This window comes from Eurypyga helias, unplaced genomic scaffold (assembly GCF_000690775.1).
Source record: "Eurypyga helias isolate BGI_N326 unplaced genomic scaffold, ASM69077v1 scaffold14061, whole genome shotgun sequence".
Taxonomy (NCBI): Eukaryota; Metazoa; Chordata; class Aves; order Eurypygiformes; family Eurypygidae; genus Eurypyga; species Eurypyga helias.
Genome location: NW_010232828.1, coordinates 1 through 19,599, shown reverse-complemented (window position 1 = coordinate 19,599; position 19,599 = coordinate 1). Strand labels below are relative to the sequence as shown.

The 19,599-nt window shown below is 46.4% G+C and overlaps 1 protein-coding gene across 1 annotated transcript; it reads left to right on the top strand.

Moving 5' to 3' along the window:
• The first annotated feature begins 1,924 nt into the window (after nucleotides 1–1,924).
• POLR1B (polymerase (RNA) I polypeptide B, 128kDa) lies at nucleotides 1,925–19,223 on the top strand. Its single transcript, XM_010161527.1, has 13 exons — nucleotides 1,925–2,065; nucleotides 3,024–3,156; nucleotides 4,175–4,311; nucleotides 6,626–6,849; nucleotides 8,582–8,753; nucleotides 10,696–10,867; nucleotides 11,690–11,971; nucleotides 12,574–12,707; nucleotides 13,101–13,271; nucleotides 13,898–14,054; nucleotides 15,329–15,525; nucleotides 15,903–16,156; nucleotides 18,341–19,223. Exons 1-13 carry the CDS (start codon nucleotides 1,946–1,948, stop codon nucleotides 19,221–19,223), a joined length of 3,036 nt encoding a protein of 1,011 aa, XP_010159829.1. The 5' UTR covers nucleotides 1,925–1,945.
• The last annotated feature ends 376 nt before the right edge of the window (nucleotides 19,224–19,599 follow it).

The following is a 19,599-nucleotide window of genomic DNA, read 5'->3' as shown; positions in this document are numbered from 1 at the left end:
GCTGCCGCCGGCGGGTCCTGCCGCCCGGCACGCCTGCCCTTTCCCTCCCCCCGTCCCCGGGAGCAAAGCCGGCTGAGCCCTTGGCGCGTCTCGCTGTGCTTCCCTCAAAGACCCCTCCCCGCTTTCACCTGCCTGCGGGATCTCCACGAGCTCTGTCCCGCGTGGAGGCCCGGGTGTCGGTGAAGTATCTCTGCGCAAACTTCCCTTCAGAGCAGCTCGTAGCGGGGCCCGTCTCCACTGCCCCTTTCCACGGGACCCCACTCTGCTGTCACGTCTGCCTTGCAACCAGCCAGCCGGGTTCGGAGGCCTGTGTTATCCCAGGGAGCGTGACAGCCCGCATTTTGTTTCTGCAGGAACACGGGTTTCAAAAGCAGTGTTGCTGCGGTATAGAAGTCCAGGGTGTTAAATCACTCCTGTCTGCATCACGCGTTCATCGTGATTCTGAACTGCTCTGTAATTTGCCAAGAGGAGAAGGTGCATCCTCAGCAAATGCTCTCCTTTGCGCCATGAGAGCATTGTACAGCCGATGCTGCCTTCGGTTAAAATTGTGTAGTTGTCTCTGAGCTGTACTTTTGCATGAGGCACTCGGTGCAAGGGAATACGTCCTTGCAATTTTAGTGTTTTCTTTACAATTTTAGTGTTTAATTTGTCCAAAGCATTACAACCAACAGCGATAGAAGTGGCTTAAGTGCAGTATCTTATCTGAACATGAAAGTGGGGCAGTTGCAGATTGTTTGTAGCCATTTTCCCGGTGGATGTTAGATTTTCGTGACCGCGAAATGCTTTATTTTACCTGAATTATTTCCCATCTTCTTTTTTCCTCTTTAATTGTTTTTTTGCCCGTGTAAATGCTTGGAACAGTTGCAACAAAACATTTTGCTGTGCCTCCTATGAGAAGGTGAACTTGTGCTTGGACAGGCCGGTTGGTCTCTCTCGCTCCCTGCATTTGCACAGCAGGAAGCAGCGTGTTCCCTGTTTCCACCGTGCTCCCCTTTAACCACACACCCCTCCTTCAGATTCTTCCCGCAGCCCTCGCTTCCCCCGGGGTGAGAAGTGAGCCCCGCTCTGCTGAGTGTCTGCCCCTGTGGGGGTGGGGAGGGAGACCCGTAAGCTGGAGACCAGAACTGCGCAGAGGTCTCCAGTGTAAGGCTCCACTGTGGATTTTGCAGGGCATGGTAACCTTTCCCTTCCCTTTCCTAGTAATTCTTAAGACTCAATTTACTCGTTAAAAAACTGTTGCCAGGTGTTGAACCAATTTTTTGTATTTCGGTGTTTTTTTTTCCTGCAGGGCAGCAGCTCTTTTACAGCCTGTTGTTGTGCATATGAAGTTAGGATTATTTGCTCCCACGATGCATTTTATCACCTTGTGTCTTACAGTCAAGGGGTCCTTCTGCACACCCTCTGCCAGACCTTGTTATTGTGCATAAATAATTTCCTTTTTCTCACTTTCCAGATCACTCATGAGCACGTTAAGTGAACAAGCCTTGGGAAAGGTCTCTGCAGGCTTGTAGTGTGGATGTCCTTTCATTGAGCAGTTTCTGGTTTCTACTTTTTCCTTTAACATTTTAACTTCTGAGGTTTTCTTTCATAACCTGTGGCCACCTTTTTTATTTAGGCTGTTCCATGGAAGGGTCTGAAAGGCAAAGTAGACTAACCAATTTTGTTCACTCTACTAGCAGCTTCTTTACCTAGTTCTGGACTTGTACAATTTTTTTCTGTAAACCCATGTTGACTGTTTTCCATGGAGGAATCTTTATGCATGTATCTACTAGTTCTGCTTTTTATTGTCATTACTACCGTTTTACAGTGATAGAATTTTGTTCAACAGGTTGTGTGTGTACTAAATGTACAGTTAGTATAGCAGGAAAGATGAAAAGAGCGATTTAATTTGCTTACTGTTTGCGTTGTGCTGTTTTAGGCTGACATCAGCTGGGCAGTGAATGGCATGCCACAAGGGACTATTAAACATCCCCTGGGGTATATTCCAATCATGGTGAAGTCCAAGCTGTGCAACCTCTACAATCTTTCTCCGCAAGAGCTCATAAAACACCACGAGGAGGAAGAGGTAACGGGGATTTTGTGGGTCAGGAAAATCTGCGTTTTACATGAGCAGTACTGCATGCCAGCTTTTCTTTACAGAACATGAACATCTACATTTTATTTCAAGTTTGACTGGTTATTTTCTCTGAATGTTCCGTATTTATGCTAGTTTCATACAGCATCTTGAAAAGCTTGCTGTCACAGGTGTCTTTGAATACAGGGATCTGTTTGGTGCTGGTACTTACAGTTCTGGCATACAACTTCTCAACTGCTAACCAGCAACGGAGCTGTGAGTGGGTCTCTGGAGACAAAGATTTGGAGAACAGGCATCGAAAGAGACATTTTCATTCTCAGTTGTCCTCTGCAGTTTTTTCCTTGTCTCTCCAGTAGCATGTCAGCTCTGGGGAATTAAATACAGGATTATTTGGTGCTGTATTTTGCACTCACAAAAAGGGTGACAAACTAAGAAAGAAAATCTACAACGGTGTAGTATTGCCACACCCCGTATGCTGCTTGTACCTTCATTCATTGTATTGCTCACTACTGAAACGCTTTTTGTCTAAGGCCACACTGTTCGGGGAGCTGTAAATTTACCATTGTTAAGCTTCTGTGTGACCAGAAAAGTTTTCTGCACTGAGGATCCCTCTGGTTTATAAACTCAAAATGAGAACTTCAGGCTATTTATTAAAAAAGTTAATGTCAGCTCTTCAAAGCCCTTCCAGTGGCCACACAGGGTTTTGGGGTTTTTTCCTTTAAATTGTGGAGCATGCATCCCTTTCCTTGCACTGTCTGCTATGTTTAGATTTAATAGTCACTGACGATGAGTGCAGCCTTTCCAAATGCAGTGCTGAACACAATGTCTTTAAAACAGTAAATGTTTGTTAACACATAATGCGTGCAGTTCTGCCTGATACTTAAAATGCTGAGTTATGACTTTCTAAGCACAGTAAAATGACTATTTTTTTTTTTCTTTCTTCTACCAGGAAATGGGAGGCTACTTTATAATTAATGGCTTAGAAAAAGTTATTAGGATGCTGATTATGCCCAGGAGAAATTTCCCTCTTGCAATGACAAGACACAAATGGAAAAACAGAGGCCCTGGTTTCACAGAGTACGGTAAGCTGAACAGTTGTCTGCAGCATCCTGCTAGTAACTACTTGAGGACAAACCCGAGTAACCATCTATAGCTGACTTTTGGTAGTTTGTTTTGGTGTAGCTCTTGTATAATGTTTATATTTTTTACTACATATAAAAAGAAGGGTTCAACACCACTGTAACGGTACGAGCATGAGTCCGGAGCTGTCTCAGCCGCCCACGCTAAACAAGGAGATTTTATTCCAGGCCTTGCATGCATGTAAGCTTTTGTTATGTGGAAGGTGTACAAAAACCTTACCTTGGGTAGAAGTCAGTGTAAACCGCTGAACTCCTTTCATTGGATTTGTTTATCCATACTTCAAGATGGCAGATTTAATTTATGTGAAGCGGATTAACTAGATTCTTAGCTGCCCCATACCTTTGTCATGTATGCTCAGTAAAAAGAGCTCAAAATTTAATTAAAGCAGAAGAGTTACAGTTTTAAACTCTGGTTTTACCAGTTGCTGATTTGACTGGACCATGGTGCTTGAGCACACACTGTAATTCCACATTAATTTTGAAGCAGTGCCAGTTTAAACAGTCCCGTTTGGTTTATTTTTCTTTGTCCTGCAGCGTATAGCATGAGACAGGACCAGGAAACTCTGCTGCAGTGGTCTGCTCAAACACAGAGATGTGAAAACATGAGCCAGAGTGCAATTAGGAAGAGTAGTTGCGTGTTGCTGTATCTTACAACCTAAAGTTACAGACAGAATAGTTAAGGTTTGGGGCTTTCCTTTTCTTAAAAGCTATATGCATCGTCCAGGCCTCTCAGCAAGTGTGCAGGCTGTCCCGAGGCATTGGTCCGCTAGGAACTGAGTTGAGCTGAGTGTGTTTATCTGGAATGGGAGACTGGTGCTGAAATGGGTGAACTGCCTCGTGTTCTCAGCCTTGAAGTACCCAAGTTTTTCTCTAATTGTCTCGCTGCTCGAACACCTCACAGCAATGCAGCCAGTTGGTTTTGTACAGCTCACGGTGGTCTCTGCGTTGTTGATTTTTGCAGGAGTAGTGATGCACTCTGTTAAGGATGAGCACATGGCAATAAATATGAACCTTCACTACTTGGACAATGGTTGCATCATGGTGAATTTCATTTTTCAGAAAGAGTTGTTCTTCCTTCCCTTGGGGTTTGCTCTGAAGGTAAATAGCTAATGCTTGTGCTTTCTGTGTTGAATAAACACACAAGTTTTGCTAAGCATTTTTATTTAAGTAATGAGAAGCTAATTCCATATTAAGTATTTTCATTCATCCTTCCTCTACTGTCTGAAGAACTGTCGTCCAAACCTGTGCCTGTAATGTAACACTTGGCAGCAGCAGTGTGTGCGGGGTCAGGAGAGGTGGGGAAAGTTATGCAAGGGTTTCATGGCTTTTTGCTTATGAATGCTCTGGACTAACAGCTCTTGTAAAGTGTAAGAGTCTGCCGGGAAGATCTCAGGAATATTGACAAAACAGAATGACAGATGAGTGTTCAGTGAGTGAACAACACTCACATCCTTAAAGTCAGGTCCTCCCATCTAAAAGTAAACCCATGAACTGGCTTCATTTTTAAGGAGAAAAATAAAATGTTTGCGATAGGACCTGGAAGCCATGAAGGTCTGGAAGGATCTATTTGAGCATGCTTGATGGATGTAAATTGTTATTTGGGTAGCAGGCAAAAGTTTTACTTGAGCCAAGACTTTCAAACTGCTCCTCTAAAAGGATGCTGTCTCTAGTAGCAGAGCCAGAGTTCTCCAGCCCTGTGCTTCACCTACAGCATCTAAGTGCTGGAGCAAGGAAGAGGCCTCTGGCACTACATGTTGGAGGCATCGTGTAAATCGACCTCGGTGATTTTGTATCTTCTTTCCACCTGCTGTGTTGCTGTTGCACAATGCATTTCACATTTTCTTCAATGCTTTTCAACTTCTGTTTCAACAAAAGCAGTTACTAAAGTAGCTGGTTACCTGTTGTTTTAATATGCAAAGGAAGTGCATGTGACTTTCTGGTCATAGAATCATAGAATGGTTTGGGTTGGAAGGGACCTTAAAGACCATCTAGTTCCAACCCCCCTGCCATGGGCAGGGACACCTTCCACTAGACCAGGTTGCTCAAAGCCTCATCCAGCCTGGCCTTGGACACTTCCAGGGATGGGGCATCCACAGCTTCTCTGGGCAACCTGTGCCAGTGCCTCACCGCCCTCTCCGGGAAGAACTTCTTCCAAAACATTCTGATAGCTCATGAGATCTCAGGATGAGCAGGCTGTGTGGTCTGAAGTTCCAACTCTTCTGTAAGTACTCGCTTTCTATGAGTTTGCACCCCCCCTGCATCGATCAAGCTCAGTTCTGTACTAGTTCCCTGCACCATGGAACCTCCTGCCCAGGTCCCGCTGTGGCAGGCTGCTGCTGCAGCCCCACTGGCAGATAATTCTGGTTTCTTCTCATTATCCCACTGTGTCGTTATCCCAGTGTTCTCCTCTGTTGGACGAGAGGCAGCACGTGCTCTGGCTGCTTTCATATCATATATATTATGATTACCAAGCAGCAGAACTGACCTTACTTTGCCCCCTTTCATAAAGAAATCTACCTTAGGGCCTTTTTCATGCAGCCTTCAACTTTTCCTGAACTTTTTGAAACCTACATAAAAGTGATGAATAAACAGTTTACTTAAAGATGAGGCATGTTTGGAAGTGTATACAGAAGTCAGTGGTGGACAACATACTTGCTTATACCCTGACGTAAGGAAACGACTAGTAAGCCATTATAACACCAAGAGCTAAGAACACTGAATTTGCATGAGCAGGGGGCCTACTAGGAAACTGAGGGGGACTTTTTACAAGGGCCTGTAGTGACAGGACAAGGGGTAACAGGTTTAAATTGAAAGTGGGGAGGTTTAGTTTGGATATCAGGAAGAAATTCTTCCCGGAGAGGGTGGTGAGGCACTGGAATAGGTTGCCCAGAGAAGCTGTGGATGCCCCATCCCTGGAAGTGTTCAAGGCCGGGCGGGATGAGGCTTTGAGCAACCTGGTCTAGTGGCAGGTGTCCCTGCCCATGGCAGGGGGGTTGGAACTAGATGGTATTTAAGGTCCCTTCCAACCCAAACCATTCTGTGATTCTATGAGAATAAGTAGCAGTTTGAGACAATGGTGAATTGAATTCATGTTTCTGAGTGAGCTCATTCTGTAAAAATATTAGTAAGTCTAAACAAGAGAAGCCTCTTCATTTAGAGGGTGCAAGTTTGCTTTTTTCCAAGGGTCTCATTGGATTGAGGCTACTTGTGATCATCATCAGGATATCAATATCCCCTGCCCTACTCTCTGAGCACCTCAACCCCACAGTGTTTCTCAGCTTGCGTGGTGGAAGGGTATTTCCAGAGGACTGAAAACCTGAATCAGTGAGGTGCCCTAGTTCTTTTGCTGTGTTTTATGGACAGATGTTGCTATGGCTTGGTTGTTCTGATCTGATACACTTCTGTCTTGCAGGCACTAGTTAATTTCTCAGACTACCAGATTTTTGAGGAGTTGGTCAGAGGAAAGGAAGGTGACACCTTTTATGTGAACTGTGCTACCGAGATGATGAGAGCGGTAGTGGAGGCAGGCTGTTTTACACAGAAAAACGTCCTTGAATACCTGGGAAAGAGCTTCAGAATAAAACTTAATCTTCCTGAGTGGTACAGCAATGAACAGGCTGCGGATTTCATCTTGAAGTATGTGTGTATGCATGCAGAGGGGTGTGACTGGGTGTAATTGCATTGAAACTAGAGGCAGATTTAAGAGTGCTCTGCCGTATGACATCACACTTTGTTATGGTTTTCACAGGCATTTATAAAATGATAGCCAGTGGCCAGTGTTTGATGGGATTCCAGGATATTATGATAATTTGGTTTTGTGGTGTCCAGAAATATGTATTTTAATGGGTTGACACAAGTATCCCCCAGAACGGTTTCAGGAGAGTGTATCAGTTATTTAGATATGATTTTCAGATGTATTTGATGAAAAACATGAATATTAAAATTTAGGGAAGAGAAGGTTAAAGCTAGGTCTGTGACTGCTTGAGGCTCTATTTGTTGAATGGAAATACAGCTATTTGTGGCACTTTTATCAGTTTCACATTATGGTAGGCAACTATGATGAGAATGACATTTATCTTTTAAAATGGTAGAAATTAGATACTTTTAAAATCTTGCTTCTTCCATGGAGTAAGTTAGAAGGGAATGGAGGAGCTGACCTTGAGACTGTCAGTGAGAGAGTCATTCAACTGGTTTCTTTTTCTGGTAAAGTAGGTGTTTTCACTTTAGGAGGTTTTTTAGCACATGAAAAGGATCATTTGGGGTGGCCAAGACTTGGAGTACTTGTAACTAGGGGGTGGTCGGGTGGCTGGAAACACAAAAGCAACCTGCAGGTGCTTCAGGGGGGGCACTTAAAAGTCCATAGATGAGCTGAAAGCACAGGACTTTGTACTGATGAGTGGATAATTTTAAGAAAGTTGAAACTACTCTGGTTTTCTTAGTTCTAAATATTCGGGGGGGGGCTGGGTTGGTTTGTGGGTCGTTGTTTTGTTGGGTGTTTTTTCCCTCTGGTAAGTGCTGTACACCTTATTTTCCTCAGCTGAGGAGGGAGAAGAGGAGGAATAGTGAAAACGTTATTTGGGGTGTGAGAGTGCTGGAACCGTAACAGGACACGGAGCCTGCCTGGGGTGCCGTCTTGCTTTGCAGGGAAGTTGTGAAGGCTTCAGCAGAGGGCAGTGTAGAGCAGAAGGGAAAAGCGGAAAAAACGGTTGCGTGCTGACGGAAGACTATTGCATTTCTGTCTTGGAGAGCAAGTGATCCCAAGTGTCTTGGATCAGCTTTAGTGGGAATTAGGTGTGGCTTCCCTTTTCCCTTGTACTAGGGTGTTGTTCAGCCCACAGGTTTCCACACGTGGGTTGATAGCAGTGGAGATTTGGACTTGGTGTGGCAGGATATGGATAGTGTTAACAGAAATGTTTTCATGGTTTGCTACTAGTTTCCAGCTCAGATTTGGGGTGGGGTGCATGTATGTGGATAGGTGATTGGTGTCATAGCTACTGTAAAATAACATGCAAAACTCATCTGTTGGGTGGTCTTGATGGAAATATCTGCTTACATAAACCGAATACTTCAAAGCGCGTTTAGTGTGTAAAAATCATACTTTCACAAGGTTCGCCTTCGTCGAATCCATCAGGTACGTACCGTTTACAGAACTAGCCCCTTAAAAAGACACGTTGGTCGTTTTTCAGCTTAGTCTCTGGGGTTTTTTGAATTTTTATTTCTTGGCATTTTCATGTAACGGTCAGGGCAACTGGAAAAGCTTGTGCCTTGTTTGGCTGTTTAGCCAGAACTTTTGGTTTGTGATTATTCAGGGGAAACAGCTAGCATGAAGAGACGGTGTTAGTTGTCCTCCTTCTTTCTCCTCCTCCAGCAAGTGCATCTGCATCCACCTGACAAACAGAACTGAAAAGTTCTACCTGCTTTGTATGATGGCCCGGAAGCTGTATGCTTTTGCCAAAGGGGAGTGCATGGAGGATAATCCGGACAGTCTGATGAATCAGGAAGTGCTTACCCCAGGACAGCTTTTCCTTATGTTTTTAAAGGTAAGGTCTTAAGTGTGTTTAAGCCTGTGAATAACCATCCTTCTGGTGTTTGAAAAGGGGTTTGAAACAGCATGCTTCTGTCATACCAGTTGATATGGGAGTGATAAAGATCTGCCTTGTGCTGGCGTCGCTGCTGTTTCACGTGGCAAATGTGAGGAAAAAAATAGCTGCAGCACCCTGCCCCCCCCCATCTTCCGGAAGTGCTGATTCATGATATTGTCATCACTCTCTGATCTTTGAATTTCTTTGCGGCTCAGGAAGCTGATGGCATGCTTCAGACTTACACAGTTAATTTATTACCGATGAGGTAAAAACAGTTTCCTAATCTGTTACAATTCAATATGAATTCAGTTTATTTCTCGAGATTCCTCATTTTAGGGTGCTGGTAGGAAAGTATTCCTGTTCAGAAGCTTAACTATCCCATGAAAATCATTGTGGAATAGTAGTTCCTGTCCTCAAGCAAAGATACTTCCCTGACCTTTAGATAACTCTTTTTTTAACCATTCTTTTCTGTTTTAGCCTGAATTTTCTTTAGCATTGTTTTGTTGAAAGACTCCTAAAACCTCTCTACTACTTGAGTGGTTTCAGTGAGTTTAGAAATAGAAAGTAAGTTCTGTGAAGCACTTTTAGTGCTATATGGAACTGCCACCAAGAAGCAGAAAGGATTGCTTTCTGGCCTGGCCCTGTCAGATGAGCAGGGGAGTGAGTGAACAGCCCCTTTTGTGGATGCAAGGATCCTAAATAGACTAGAGCATACGGTGGGCACAGCGTGGCTGTATTCTGTGGATTTTCACTAAGAGCTCCAAGTGTTGTTGGGTCGAGGGAGGTGATTCTGCCCCTGTATTCTGCTCTGGTGAGACCCCACCTGGAGTGCTGCGTCCACCTGTGGAGCCCTCAGTATCAGAAGGATATTGACCACTTGGAGCGAGTCCAGAGGAGGCCACGAAGATGATCAGAGGGCTGGAGCACCTCTCCTATGACGAAAGGCTGCAAGAATTGGGCTTGTTCAGCCTGAAGAAGAGGAGGCTCCGAGGAGACCTCATTGCAGCTTTCCAGTGTCTGAAGGGGGCCTACAAGGGTGCTGAGAGAGGACTTTTTACAAGAGTTTGTAGTGATAGGACAAGGGGTAATGGGTACAAATTGAAATCGGGGCGGTTTAGATTAGAAATCAGGAAGAAATTCTTCACAGAGAGGGTGGTGAGGCACTGGCACAGGTTGCCCAGAGAAGCTGGGGATGCCCCATCCCTGGAAGTGTTCAAGGCCAGGCTGGATGAGGCTTTGAGCAACCTGGTCTAGTGGCAGGTGTCCCTGCCCATGGCAGGGGGGTTGGAACTAGCTGATCTTTAAGGTCCCTTCCCAACCCTAACCATTCTATGATTCTATCATATGGACTTTTCCCTGCTGTTATATAGTATCCAAGAGCACAGCAGTGATAAAATTACAGTTAAAATGAAAATCCAGTTCACTGTCTCCGATTGTCTCAGCAACATTTAAATACGGTCTGTCCATGGCCTCCAAGTTTTGGTATCTAAACTTACTCCGTAACATGGGTTTACTTCGTCACTGTATTTAGCAGGCTAATTAGTGGGGTTATTCTTGTAGTCAGAGGACAGGTACAATTTCTGGTTTGGGTTTTGTTTGTTCTTTATGAAATTCCATTACTGTTCTGTGTATGCCAGGCTCATCACCCCTCTGGGTGGAAGTGATTGCTAAGCTGTTGGATGGGTATTTTCCTTGCGGATCTGCGTTGGCGTGGTACCGTCCGCATTTTGATAAAATGAAGTCCTTGTGGGAAATGCAGCTGGAAAACTGCCACTTCAATAAAAGTTGTCCATGCTGCCGATTTCAGGGGATTTCTGTAGCATAGGCAACTGGTGCGATGTTCTAATTTGAGCCTTCATTTTCCTGTTTTAAATTTAAATCTCTCACTTGTAAACCATAGGAGAGGCTTGAAAACTGGTTGCAATCTGTCAAGTTCGTTTTGGAGAAAAGAGCGGAGAAGGCAGATCTCAGCATAAATGCAGACGGCTTGGTGAAGGCATTCAGCCTGGCAACAGACTTCACCAAGCCATTTGAGTATCTTCTTGCAACTGGCAACTTGCGATCTAAAACCGGTAACTTCAGGCTCAGGAAGCCTTTTTTTTTTTTCTCCCTGCTAAACAGAATGAGAAACAACAGAAAACTGAGGTCTTAACGGAAAACAACTGCTTGTGTGCAGACATCCTGCACTGCAACTGAATTCATGGAAGTGGTTTGAGCAAAAGGGGGTAGTTGAGGAAAAAGGCAGGATTTCTCCTCAAGCGTAGACTTTACACGTGGCATAGAACAGGTCAGTTATTAAGGCAAAGCCTCTACCCAGATGAGTAGTTGAGAAACTAAACTTAGCATTGTCCAAAACAGCAGACATTCTTTGATTTGTTTTCCCAAAGATTATTTCTTCTTAGAAGGTGCAGTGGAAGACAGAGAAGGGGTGTTTGTTTACCAGCACTGCCTCATCGGTCATGTGAGCTTAAATGGAGCGAAACTGCTTCACTAATGTATACTTCATATTTACCTGGCACTTCCCTGAAGTGTCCAGTGTGATGGTGGTGTGCTGGAATGGCTCCTAGAAAACTGAATGAGATTGGAAGGCTGCAGAATTCCAGTAAAAAGTACCAGCTGCAAATCCCCAAGTTGCTTCACTGGGAATGACTTGCACACATTTCTAAAAGGAGTTGGATTTTAAGCAATAGCTTGGAATTTAAAACCTCTGGGCCTCTTGCAGGTCACTGAGTTGCTTGTGCATGGGCAGCAGCCCATGCGCCTTCTGTCGTTGGGATCCTGTGTGAGCAACTTTAGGGCTTGTCAGTGAAAAAATAAGAAGCTGCCTTGTAACATCATACTTCAGTTGTTAAAGCAGGTGATGTCCTGACATACATCTCAATTTTGTTCCCAAGGCCTGGGCATGTTACAAGCCAGCGGTCTGTGTGTGGTGGGAGACAAGCTGAATTTCATTCGCTACCTTTCCCACTTCCGCTGCATACACAGAGGGGCAGCATTTTCCCACATGAGAACTACAACTGTCCGCAAGCTGCTGCCCGAGTCCTGGGGGTTCCTGTGCCCTGTGGACACCCCAGATGGAGAACCCTGCGGCCTGATGAACCACATGACAGCTGTGTGCGAAATAGTGACGGAGATGGTGCCCGTGACACATATCCCACCTTTGTTATGTTCCCTAGGTATGTTTTACTGGCTTGATTGTGTAACGAAGCGGTCATCCCTTTTAGCTTTCTGCCCTCAAACCTATATCTGTGAAAGTTTCTCCAGATATCATCACTGTACATGGTTAACTTGAGATGGTGAAATGAAGTTAAACCCGTGCTTACTGTGCTTCTGCTTCGTGGTAGGTACCGCGTTGCTTACGCGGACGCGTCAGCCTTTTGCGGAGTGTAAAGTTCAGTGTAAATGTCTCCTGGCTGTGCGCTGTCGAGTGAAGATGTTCACTTAAGCACAAGGAACTGCGCGGTGCAAGCTCTAAGAAATTGGACCAAAGAGTGGCTATCTAGTGCTGCTGGTGACTGGAATTGAACTGCAGCTCACTTGTGATTACCACAATCATGGGAACCCTTATTTCAGTCAGAAAAATGGGGAGGGGAATGGCATTCTTAGTTATGCACAGTTTAATTTTTCCATTAAGTAATCTGCAGCTTTGCCCTATAGGTCAGAATCTTTTGATGTCTTGGGAAGCTTTTTGGTGTGGATTGAGGCTTCCTGCAGAAATAACTTCTGTGTTTTGTTTGCTGTTTCGGCTGTTCCTTCTACCAACCCCCTCTTCTCACAGGTGTCACCCCCATTGATGCGACTCCGAGCAAGCCTTACACGGAGTGTTACAGGGTTGTGTTGGATGGCGCTGTGGTGGGCTGGGTAGAGTGGGAGCTGGCTCCGGAGATTGCTGAAACCCTCCGCCGTTTCAAGGTTGTCCTGTTTGAAATGTTTCTTACCTAAACATCCTCAGTATCTGGTGGTCAAAAATAGGCATGTTTGGAACTCTTTTTGAACTTCCTTTATTAATCTGACCCAATAAGTTACCTTTGGCTGTATGTTAGGATTGGAGTGGGATTCTGTTTGGTTTGCTGGTTTATGAAGTCCTCCTTTTTAGAAAAACTTGTTCTTGCAAAAGGTATGATAGACATATTCTGTTCTTTCCTCGGTGGAGATTTTTCTAGTAGTTTTAAAATCTTTTCTCCACTGTTTTATACTAGTAGCTACAGCCATGACTGGCATTTTCATTGTGTAGCCTCTTGGATACGGCTTAACTAAACCAGGGTTGGTTCGTGTTTCTAAACTGGTATTTCTTTGCACAAACAGATAACACAAGAGAAGAGATTTCCTGCGCGGGCAGAAGTGGTCCTTATCCCAAAGACAGGAAAACCCAGTCTGTATCCTGGGTTGTTCATTTTCACTACCCCTTGCCGGATGGTGCGGCCCGTCAAAAACCTGTTCTATGGAAGGAATGAATGGATTGGTACTCTGGAACAGGTGGGGGTTGAGTATTTCCGTTATAAAGCGCTGACTGTTACAGAAGTACCCAGAATCAAAAACGATGTTGTGGAAAGTATTTGTGAAAGGAGCTGAGCTTGGGACATAAGGAGCGTGTGTTGAAGAGTTTTCTCTTCAACAAAAGGGTTTTCTCACCTCCTGCTAATTGGTTTCTGGTAAAAGTCTTAGATGGACTGTAGGGACCTTTTTGAGATGTTGAAATCTGCTCACGGTATTGATTTAAAGAAGCTTTGGAGGCAGACTGCTGTCCCGTGCGCACTGTCTCATCTTGTGTCATGTCACGTTCTCCAAATTGCCCGTGGGCAGCCCAGCAGTGGATTGCCAGGGAACTCACCCATTTGGAACAATAAAAATGGGAGACAGGAAAGAGGGCCTGGTACTGCAGTTCTGTATTTCCAGATTTGCTTTCCTTTGCCGTTGGTCTGTCATCGTGACAGCTAGTTTAACAGCTCTCTGATATTCTTCTTGCCTGCTCATACACTGAGGTGCAGACAAGGACCACAGCTAAAACTGACATGGATAAAGACATTGGAGGCAGCTTTGGTTTGCTTCCTTCCCTTTAAAAGAAGGAAGAAAACAAGCATTGTCCGATTTGGGGCTTGCAGATCTTCATGAACGTGGCCTCGCTGGAGTCAGAGGTGGTGCCAGGAGTGAGCACGCACCAGGAGCTCTTCCCTCACAGCATTCTGAGCGTGGTGGCCAACCTCATCCCCTTCTCCGACCACAACCAAAGTCCACGAAACATGTACCAGTGCCAGATGGGTAAGTGCTGTAGTACCTAACACTGCAAGTTCCTGAACAAGGGAGAGGGAAAAATCTCTCTTGCGTGTCTATTCCAGTATGTCTCCCCGCATTCCCACATAACAGCTCTTCCCAGCTGTTGTTTCAGCTCTGAGGTTGACTAACAGCCTTCTTTGTTCATGGCGAAGTGAAGGAAATCAGGTTTATCATGCTGGCTGCCTTCCAGTGGGCAGTTCTAGGTTGTTGCACTTGTGTTGCCTTCCTTAAGCCTCTAGTAAGTTTTGCTTGTTTTTTGGGGTTTTTTTGTGGGTTTTGGGGGGTTTTTTTTAATTATTTAATTTGATTTAATTGAATTATGAGGCTTTGAGCAACCTGGTCTAGTGGAAGGTGTCCCTGCCCATGGCAGGGGGGTTGGAACTAGATGGTCTGTAAGGTCCTTTCCAACCCAAACCGTTCTGTGATTCTAATTAGATGTTGTTAATCATATAGACAAGTGAAGGGCACTGACCCAGCTGTGTGGTGGTGTTGGTGTCTGACAACTGTGCCGCCAGCAGTCCTCTGGTCCCCACAACCGGCGGAGGTTAACCTACTTGTGAGCGGTCGCTACGGCAGATGCTCTGCAGCAGTTAGTGTGAGGTTTCTGTGCCACCTGCTTGCAGGGAGCGGCTGTTCTTGATGCTGCAGCTGTTGAGAGGACACTCGCTACAGGCATCTGTTGCAAGATAGTAATACAGCACTGTGGCAACAGGGTTGCTTTGTTTTCTGACAACTACTTGACAAAGGTTTTAATTAATTTATTTGCGTGTCTGAAAGAAGTTGGGGTAGGGTGTGTACGTGAGGTTTTAATCAGCTGAGGTGCAACCACTTTTTCATACTTTTCTGAACGTACCAGTATGACTGTTCAAAACGTGTTTGCCTTGACAGTGTATTTATGCTGCAGAAGCCAATGGGTTTTGGCCTGGAAATATATAAGTTGTGCCTCCCTGTGGGAAACTCGGGGAGGGGGACCCCAAACAATACCAAAAACCACTACACCAGCCTTATTGGAGATTTTGAACATGCAGAAAAGGCTCAAAATTACAAATAATCCTTCTGAAATGCCATGAAAGGAATTGAGTGGCGTGGTTCACAGGAACTATTGTAGCTGGTCTTAAGGCAATTATTAAATTCCAAGGGTTTTAAGATTGATAATCCCTTTAAATTGTATTTCCAGGTTTCTTCTTAACAAGATACATGGAGGGTGAAACATAGATTAACTTCTAATTATTCCTGAATAAATCCAACTTTCTTTATAGGAAAGCAGACCATGGGGTTTCCAGTTTATAACTACAAGGACCGCTCAGACAACAAGCTGTACCACCTTCACACTCCCCAGAGCCCTCTGGTGCGGCCCAGCATGTATGACTACTACGGCATGGACAGCTATCCGATCGGCACCAATTCAATTGTGGCTGTCATCTCCTACAGCGGCTATGACATGGAAGATGCAATGGTAAGCCACCAAAAGGAGGGAATCCTGCTGTCCTGTAAAGGAATTTGGTTTGGGGGGCTGGGAAGAAGGGTGGTACCCTGCTGAGAAGAGCCTGCTTTCTACTTCTGCTAGTCCACAAGCTTTGTTAGGGCAAACAGCAGCGCACCAGTTCAGTGTTGCTGCAGGTAATGCTGGAGGTACCAGGAGTAGAGCAGAGCTCCCTTGTGTAGGGCAGTGGGCCTTCAGCATTGAAAAATACTGGAGTTGCAGGAGGTTTGGGCCTTTTGGAACAATGACTTGCTGGGAGGCTGTTTAGGAAGGCATCAGATCAGAATATAAATGCTTTCTTTGTTGAAGTTATTAGCAGGTCTTTAACAGGCCTTTGTTTCTTCTTTCAGATTGTGAACAAGTCTTCCTGGCAGAGAGGGTTTGCCTATGGAAGTGTTATCAAGATGGAGAGTATTGACCTTTCCCTTAAAGCCAGCAGGGCAGGTGATAATTTAGTATTTGGCGTCAAGCCTGGCGATCCAAACCTTACGGAGAAGTTGGATGCCGACGGACTGCCTTTTGTTGGCTCTATCCTACAGCCTGGGGACCCCTTCTACAGCTTCATGAACCTCAGCACAGGGGAGACCTTCACTGTGTACTATCCGTAAGTTCAGCTTGTCTCTCCTGGCTCCTCCCACGCGGTGGTGAGCAGCCTGAGAGCCGTTGGCCCTGATGAGCTGCAGGATCTTTTCCTCCAGGTGTTCCCTTTGCTCGTCACGTGGTCATGTCTGTGGCTTGACAGAGGGTGAAATTCATGTTGTAGGTGACTCCCACACATGTATCCTGGCTGTTCTCCAAGCCAGTGCATGCTGCAGAGCCTGACTTACCTCAGGAGGAGAATCCGAGACCAGTGAACAGAAAGACGTTGCAGATATTTTTGCTGTCTCCCAAAGGCTGTTCATCTGCCCATCCCCCGCAGTCATTTTCTATAGCTTTTTGTTAACTCTCATAAGGTGTTCTGTCCAAAAATCCGAAAGAAACACCAAACAGCAACCCAAAACAGTGCCTCGTCCCAGAGACCTGCCAGAAAACCTTGTAAGAAAAGTTGTTACAGGATTAGGAGTCCATTGTTAACGTTTTTGTTAAACTTGCAGCTTCCCAACTGCTAGAATATCAAAATGTATCAACTATACACCCCTCCCTCTCCTCCCTTGGAATATTTTGGGGATAAGTCTTGTAAGATTTGGGAACTTGAGTTGAAAGAAGGAAGGCTGCTGGGGCTTTAATTAAAACCCTCCACTTTCCGGAAAGGGAAGCAAAAACATTGCGAAAACTTGATACATTTAAATGCATCCCTCGCTCCCAGTTGTCCGTGCAACTTGAGGCCTTGCCTGCGTTTCTCTACAGCACTGACAGAGTGAGGGTATTGCCCTGTCGTTGTTCGCCTTGTGAAGGCGAGCTAGCGTGAGAAGCGTTTGGGTAACGCCATGACTGGCATCGCTGGGAAAGCTGCTGTTGATGACTCTGTAGGAGGGGGTGCCTTGGCTGCGCTGCAGAGACTGCTCTGGGCACGCGGAATGAGTTGTCCTGGTGGTAGAGCAGCGCCCAGAGATCTGGCACGTGGGTCTGTCAGCTCGGCCTTTTCCTTACACTTGTGAATCCCTCTGGCATCTCCCACCCCACACTCCTGCTCCCCGGCTCTCCCGTGCCAGCCAGGCCTTAGTTTCAGGTTCCTTACCTAGAAAGCTGTTTTGCCTCTGTATCATTCAGCGTTTGTTCATTCTTGGTCCAAAATAGATACCATTTTGAGGAACTTAAAAACCAGAGAGATGAGATTCCCAGCTCTTGGTGTTGGCTCCTGCCCCTGTGTGCCCCAGAGACCCTTAAGAGGGGGTTCTCCCTGCTGTCCTGGGTGCTGCATCCACTGCTAGATCTTACCCGCGGCTGGGAAGAAAGGGAGGGCAAAGGCTTTGACTTAAAAGTTTGAACAAGCTTGGAAGAGGCTTAGGAAGCACAGTTTTGGGTGGGTGGGGTTTTTTTGTGATGGCCTGTACCCTGGTTCCACTTGAGCATGGCAAAACAATGGCTTTGAAACCGAAGCAAAACTTGGATACAGTCCTTCTGCCAACATTCTGTCCCTTAGGACTTCAAAGGAGAACAGTAACCGGCCTGACCATGGCACAAAACCTATTTCGTAGCCATCCTCTCCAGAAGGGGCGGAGAGTTTGGGCTGGAAGCTCTGTAACCACGGCTGAGGCTGCAGCAGACACGCAGCGCGCGGAACCTGGGGGCTGGGGGTGCATCGGGAGAAGCAGCAGCACGTCCCTGAGCGAGGCGCTCGTTGGCAAAGCCCTCTCAGCTCACGCTGTGCCTTCCCTTTCTGCGCCGAGCATCCCTCCAGAACCTGGTTCTTTATTTTTGGAATCCTGCCAAGGTGTGAATTTACTGGGGGTAGGGAGAGGGGCTGCTGCCACCTTAAAACAAGCGGCACTGGGATGCGGTTGGTCAGATAAAGCGCGATACAGATGACCCAGGTTGAAGTTACCTTTATTCTACATGGTGGGGGGCACGTGACCTCATCACCTGAGCGCTGTAGCTGTGTTTCTAGCATTAGAAAAGGCAAACGAGCGGCACTCGTGTGATGCCTCTGTCCTGCTTCCTTGCCCTACTTCTTACGCAGTCTGATTTCCCTTGCTGCTGCATAGTATTTTTCAGGAGCAGTGTTGCTCTCCGGCCCTCCCAGGGCGCTTTATGAGACTTAAATGGTTTAGGTTTTTTCTTTGCCTTTCCTAGCTAAAAATCAGTGCATCTGACACCTTTGCTGTGATTGTTTTTCCTACCTACACAGGAATAAGGAAGTCGGCATCGTAGACAACGTCAGGTTATGCAGTAACGATCGTGGCACTGGGAAATTCAAGAAGGCTTGCATCACCGTGAGGGTTCCCCGGAATCCGACCATCGGAGACAAATTTGCCAGCCGTCACGGGCAGAAGGGCATCCTGAGCCAGCTCTGGCCAGTCGAGGATATGCCATTCACAGAGAACGGGATGGTTCCAGACATCCTCTTCAACCCTCACGGCTTTCCCTCCCGTATGACCATTGGGATGTTAATTGAGAGCATGGCGGGGAAGTCGGCGGCGCTGCACGGCGTCTCCTACGACGCCACTCCCTTCACCTTCACGGAGAAGAACTCCGCTTTGAAATACTTCGGCGAGACTTTAGCGAGCGCAGGTTACAACTTCTTTGGGACGGAAAAGATGTACAGCGGCATCAGCGGCCTGGAGCTGGAGGCGGAGATCTTTGTGGGAGTGGTGTACTATCAGCGCCTGCGCCACATGGTCTCAGACAAGTTCCAGGTGAGGACGACGGGGCCCCGAGACGCCGTCACCAACCAACCCGTCAAGGGGAGGAATGTGGAAGGCGGGATTCGCTTCGGTGAGATGGAGCGTGACGCTTTGCTGGCTCACGGCACGTCCTTCTTGCTGCAAGACCGCCTGTTCAACTGCTCCGACGGCTCCACGGCCTACGTCTGCATGAGCTGCGGCAGCATGACGTCTCCCATACTGGACAAACTGCCGCACTCCTCCTCTCTGACGAGGAGCAGGAGGTACTCCTGCTCCGTCTGCAGCGAGGTGGACACCATCGAGGTGGTCCCTGTGCCCCACGTTTTCCGTTACTTTGTGGCGGAGCTGGCAGCCATGAACATAAAAACAAAGCTCAACGTGGAGTAGGTCGGCGCGCGGCTGGAGGAAGCACGTGTCCGTCCTTGCCTTCGCCCCTTGCGGGTTCCAAGCGTTAAGTGAGTTCCGGGTTCTCCAAGCGTTTGCAAGATTAATTTGATCGGTTTGTGTTGAGACGGGGTGGTCGCCGGGCTGTAGGGCGAGGAAACGTGGCTCTGTTGAAGTTCGTTCCTGAAGGATCGCTAGCTATCGGGATGTGGCGTATGGAAATCAAGCAATATCCCTGCTCCCTCCCGGCTGCTGGGTCGAGAGCAGTGAGGATGCTGGCTGCAGCTGCAAAGATGAAGAGGTCATAAAACAGCATGAAGTGAATGCTGGAAATGATGGAAACAATATACACGCTTTTGATTTTTTTTTTTTAAAGAAA

What these genes read in the sequence shown, in the direction of transcription:
- POLR1B (XM_010161527.1), top strand. Translation starts at nt 1,946, where the DNA reads ATGCCACAAGGGACTATTAAACATCCCCTGGGGTATATTCCAATCATG. An exon ending in TTTTCCTTATGTTTTTAAAG is followed by an intron (nt 8,754 to 10,695) that starts GTAAGGTCTTAA and finishes TGTAAACCATAG; the next exon opens with GAGAGGCTTGAAAACTGGTT. An exon ending in CATGTACCAGTGCCAGATGG is followed by an intron (nt 14,055 to 15,328) that starts GTAAGTGCTGTA and finishes CTTTCTTTATAG; the next exon opens with GAAAGCAGACCATGGGGTTT.